At 36.3% G+C, this 5,709-nt stretch overlaps 1 protein-coding gene across 2 annotated transcripts; it reads right to left on the reverse strand.

Moving 5' to 3' along the window:
* Window positions 1-364: 364 nt before the first annotated feature.
* On the reverse strand, window positions 365-2,814 carry LOC149565121 (peptide-N4-(N-acetyl-beta-glucosaminyl)asparagine amidase A-like). 2 transcript variants are annotated; one of them, XM_089818667.1, is made up of 2 exons: window positions 2,241-2,480; window positions 365-2,110 (listed from the first exon to the last, which is right to left on the reverse strand). In XM_089818667.1, the coding sequence occupies exons 1-2, from the start codon at window positions 2,245-2,247 to the stop codon at window positions 621-623; spliced, it is 1,497 nt and encodes a 498-aa protein (XP_089674793.1). In that variant the 5' UTR covers window positions 2,248-2,480; the 3' UTR covers window positions 365-620. The 2 variants fall into 2 exon arrangements, with proteins under 2 accessions (XP_089674793.1, XP_089674792.1); XM_089818666.1 differs by having other exon boundaries at window positions 365-2,814.
* Between the last annotated feature and the right edge of the window lie 2,895 nt (window positions 2,815-5,709).

The following is a 5,709-nucleotide window of genomic DNA, read 5'->3' on the forward strand; positions in this document are numbered from 1 at the left end:
CATGGAGGATACGAGGTTGCAACCAAAGAGGGGTTAACCATGGAAGAAACTTCATTGTTAAGCGTGCTCAAGATGGAGTACTACTGGGATGGGTGACCTCCCAGGGACTCCCACTGCTTCACCTTTGTGAGCATCACCTAGATCCAATGAGTGTTAAGTATTTCATTCATTGTCATGAGAGATGGGTTTGTGTACACTGTAAACTACTACTCATGAAACATGGGTCAATGAGTTTGACTCAAAAACTACACAGTTGAATCGTGATATCAATATCACAATGACTTTTGTGAGTTTTTTTGCAGGAAATATTTTGTAGTGAAACAAGACAAGATAGCATGCATCAAATCACTGAAGTAATGACACATTTGTTCTCTGCAAGTCGTATTTTTATTAAGCAGAGCACTGAATGGTGGGGTTACCATGTACTGACCAATTCAATTCTTTAGTATTGAACCATACTGCTATGAAATCCAATCTCATGCCATATGGTAGAAAACAGTTACTGATTTATACATCTGAGAGGGCATTGCCTATCACCCAATCAAAATAATTGGAAAGGCAGAACCTACCCTTGTTTGGCCTGCCAAGGATTTCAATGAAGAACGCTATCCTTCAAAGCATCAGGACGTGTTCCCACAGAAAGTGTCTATATGATCTGAAAGAAACGTATAATTGCTTACACTCAAAGATCTAGAATAGCAACCTTTAGTACTCAGATACCTGTATGTCTGTTGAGTGCTTCCCAACCCACTGCTTACTAAATTATTCTGAACAAAAATATAGCCCTCTGAATTCTGAGTATTATCTAAGGAACTGAAAAAACTATTCGTTGGGGCAACAATGGTGATATTCATATTAAATACATTTGAAAAGTTTGCTGTCTCAAGAGTAGTGCCATTACCTTTGTCCACAGTAGAGAAATACATATATGTGGGAAAAGAACTATCAACTTGAGAAGTTAATAGAATCCCTGTGGGCGCCTCAAGTATAGCACCACTTTTGGCCCTTATTCTTTGCTCCACTTTCTGTGTATCTCCATTGTTTTCAAAAGTCATTGAATTTATATACTTATATTCTTGTGAAATGTGAGTACTCATATTTCCCCGAGATGATTCGACCCAGCCAGAGTGGGAAATCTTCCTGTGGGCAGACGTAACAAAGGATCCATCAAGACCTTTAAAGTTTGATACAAGATTGATCTCTAAAGGAGGTGCCTCATATTCAATTAGTTTTCCACTTGTTCTTGCACTCTTTTTATCAAGCCACAAGTGCAAATTTGCATCTACAAACCACATACTGAGAGCATTGGTCACGGACAAGCTGAACTTATGCTCTTCTCCATCCAACAATCTTCCCAAAAATGGCGTGATTTCTATTTCATAGCTAGGGAGAATGAAGGACCCAATACCAGAAACAGGGCGCCAGAATAGTGGATTAACCCCTCCGGTATAAACTACAGGAAAAGGCCACACAGCACCAACCACTATATCATCTACCGAAACCACTACCTCTCTAAAAGACCCATTACCAGCTGTATCGGTCAAATTGTTAGCTTCAATATATACATTAGGGGGATTAGCGTACCAGGACTCATCTGCTGAATGGAATGAAACAAAAATCTCCATAACTGCCTTGTAAGCATTAGGTGGTATGTGCAATGACTTCCCTCGAACATCTGATGCATTTTGTATTTGGAACCATGCGCCCTCACTCTCTGAGTAGGGCAAAGAAATGGGCATAATCAAATCTGCATAATCATGCAGATGCATGCCTAATTCCCCCTTCTCTTCGTAAAAATGGAAAGTTATATTGACATGATAAACCCCAGTATAGGTATCATCTATTAAATTGGCAAGCTTCACTTCAAGAATCTGAGGGCCCTTCAACAATGGGGAGTACTTAGTTATATCCGTGAGAATTGTCCATTCAATTCCTGTTTTTGTGGGCTCTGCAGTACACGTCCTGAGGATCTCCACGCCACTCAACCAAACCCCCGCAATCCTATCGAACTGCCTTCCTTTACATGTTGCCTTCCACTCCATAACCACTTTACTCCATTTGTCAGGGCACCATTTGGGGGGATTATACTCCACTGTTACTGGAGGTTTTCCTATTGTGTACCCAAAATCATATTGTAAAACATGGATAGAGCAAGGCCTTTCCTCGGGAAGTTCAATAGGTTTTGTAACCTCAAAAAATACCAAAGGGGGAATCTCTTTTCGAGATTGAGTTTCACTAACCTGGCATGCAGATCCTTCAGTTTGGGGATTGATTTGGCTCTCCCGGTACATATGTCTTTGCATTTGGTCCGAGATCTCTCTCTGCCTTCCAAGATTCGCCATCGCTTGACCTTCATTGGCCATCACCATTATCATCACAGCAATTTTCCACCATGGTAGACGAATTTCCATTATGAGCAATATCTAACGAAGTACAGGGTACGATGAATTCCTTAACACAAGTTATATCTGTACTCCATTATTTCATACAGTCCAGTACACTCCATGTATTTTTCCATTGAAAATTAGAAATGGTGGGTACAATCTATTCGTCTTTTTCATTGAAAATGACGGGCATTCGATATCTTCGAAGAAATGCGAGATGGATGTTAATCATTTACCGGCTGTAGATAATGACTGATAGCAGATGTGCAGAAAATTTTTGGTAAAAAAAAGAGGGAAAATCGAGGCTTGCCTACTTTTAAAGTGTAAAATCTCGGCAAGGTAAACTACAATTAATCATACGCTCTCTTTTCACTACAAAGAATTCGTCCCGCCGAGAAAAGCAAGAGTTGTGAGAAAAGTTTTCTATCCCCTCGTTCCGTGACTTCCATAAACCATGCATAAAAAGACAATCAAGACTGCATAATTTTCCTTTTTCTAATGAAGTTGTTAATAGATTTAATGAATTTATAATCTGTTTGTTATTCTAGGAGGATTCTTATTGATTTACTTCGCACCTTAAAATTGTATATTAAACATATTTAAATAGAGTAATGAAAAAATTTGAGTCTTCATTTGTATTTATTATTTCTACATATTCATCGTTTAATTTAATTTTTTTAAATAAAAAATTAGTTCTATATATCTAACTTTAAAATTGTAATATTCTTATGAGGATTCAATTATAGTTTTTTTAAAGTCAAACTTATTGATCAACAATAACAATTACAATAACAAATTATATAGACAAGAGATTTATGAGGATTGGTGTAGGGGCCCTCAATGGAATCATGCCTCAATGAAGCAAATTTGAGTTTTTTAAAGTTTTGTTTCATATTAATGTCTTCAAATACGATCCGATGGACCATTTTGGTATGTCTTAGATTCAAGTTTGGAATCATTTTGGTTTAGGAGCTCTATATGGACAAACATTGCCAAATGTTGCAAAATTGCATGAAAAATGTGAAATGATGAGTCAATTGTATGCAATCCTCCTCTGGGGTCTGTTCAACCTCTTTTATGCATGTTTAGGTTATTGCAAATCCTTTAGGATGTTTTTACAAAGTTTTGTATGCAACAAGCAAAAGTTGTCAAAATGATATTTTCCACAAAATGGTACATAACAATGACAACTTTGAAAAACAGTTGAAGACCGTTGGAGTTCAAATATTGATGTAGAAGCATCTTGGGTACTTTGGCAATCTTGCATCAACCAATAATATTTTATTTCAATTTCTCTTGTCTATTGTTCGGGGATTGACTTTGTTGTTCGTGTTTTCTCTTTCAGTGCAATTGGCTCCTTAATGTGGACCTATTGTAGATCCTTGTCCTATGCTCACAGAAAGTAATTTGATTATATGTGGGAATTATCCTTTCTCTTTTCTTGTGGTGTGTTCTTTTCTAGCAGCTAGCTCGAGTAACGTGTGAGTTTGAGTTTGGCGAGGTTACATGTGGTATCAAAGTTTTTCATGACCTTGGAAATCTCTTTTTGGATCATGTGTGATTCCCCGCAAATGTTCTTTTTCTTAATCGTAAGGTTGTTGATTTCTCCTTTGGGGTAGGACCTAGATTTTGTAGTAATTAGCCTGACGGGCCAACTTGTGGTCTTGTTGGCTATACATTTTGAGATCTAGGATTAGAATATGTAAGAATGTAGTTAGATAAAATGAAAACAATAAGATTTGGATTTGTAAATCCTAGCTTCTAAGCTCACAAATTATATTTTGGATGTTTATGGCCGCAACCAAGTAGGCCTTATGCCTGGGATGTTAATAGAAGATTGTCTTATCATATCTGCATTAAATTATATATAATTTCTTGTGGTTTCTCCTATATATTGGATTATGTGTGTAACCCTCAGCAATGGTAGCTTGGGATTGCCTCCTATGAGCATCCTAGCCCATGTGTTAGGTGGTATTAGAGTAAAGTTTTATTTCCTTGCAAAGTTTAGGATTGTAGAGAACCTTATATTGGATTGATTGTAGGGTGGCATATTGACTTTCTAGCCTATAATTTGCAAAAGGTTATGATTCTTGCAAAAATTATTGTCAAAATGGTTCAAGGTCGAGGAAATGCAAATAATATTATTATGGACATGTCAAGACAAATTGTGACTAGACATTAAGTTGTTGAGACAACCTAGATAAGAGGAGTATATCTTGATGATGTTAGTGATGAAAATAAACAATTGCATCTATTCTTGAACCTAAGGTAGATCATGATGAAGAAAGACTCTTGAGAGCCTTGAGTAGAGTGAATTCTAGACCCTCTTTTGAACTTTCTTATTATAGTGAAAAAATGGATATCAATGCCTTGTTGGATTGGATCTCAAAGATTGAAAAGCTCTTTGATTATGAAAGTATTCCTGAGGATAGAAAGATGAAGATAGCAGCTACAAAGTTGAGAGGCCATGCTTCTCTTTGGTGGGAACAATTGTAGAATGATAGAAAAAGAAGAGAAAAGGAAAAGATCAAGACAAGGGTAAACATGGTTGGGAAGTTGAAAAGAAATTCCTTCATGTTAATTATCAATTTATTTTGTTGAGAAGAATGCAAAATTTGAGACAAAATGATATGACTGTGAAGGATTATACTAAGGAATTTTTTAAGTTAGATATTAGATCAAGACATATCAATGATGAGGTTGAAAAGATTTCTAGATATTTGAATGGTTTTAAGACTTCTATACAAGATGAGATTAGCTTTGTCAAGATGGAAAGTGTTGAAGAAGCATACTTATATGCCCTAAGAGTTGAAGAGATATTGACACAGAAACATGAACATAGATAGAGAGCAAGAGGTGGAAGATTTTAGAGGAGCAAAGGTAGATCTTATGGAGAAAGCAATATATCTGACAATATGCATCATGATAGAGGTAAATCTAAATTGGAAGAGGATAATGTTAATAGAGGAAAAGGTATTACACTACAGGTAATTCTTCTTCTTACCCTAGGAGTAACAGTTTACAATGAGAAGATAGATCTTGCTTTAAAGGAACTTGCTTTAAATGTGGAGAAGAGGGACATAGAGCTTTTGAGTGTACCTTGTTTGGAAAAAGGATAGGAAGTAATGGTAGAAATGTTTTGATTCAATAGGAGGATATTGATCCTTAGAATGAACCTAAGGATGATGACAAGAACCTTGTGGAATGAGCAATCAGATGGTGAACATGTTTTGAGGAAAAGTCTTTTTAAAACTAGATGTAAGATTGAAGAAAAATGTTGCAAAGTGATCATAGACAGTGTTAGTTCTGATAATTTAGAATTTGA

This window comes from Cupressus sempervirens, chromosome 3, assembly GCF_028749045.1.
Source record: "Cupressus sempervirens isolate cs-2001-9-10 chromosome 3, ASM2874904v1, whole genome shotgun sequence".
Classification (NCBI taxonomy): domain Eukaryota; kingdom Viridiplantae; phylum Streptophyta; class Pinopsida; order Cupressales; family Cupressaceae; genus Cupressus; species Cupressus sempervirens.

What these genes read in the sequence shown, in the direction of transcription:
- LOC149565121 (XM_089818666.1), bottom strand. Translation starts at nt 2,411, where the DNA reads ATGGAAATTCGTCTACCATGGTGGAAAATTGCTGTGATGATAATGGTG.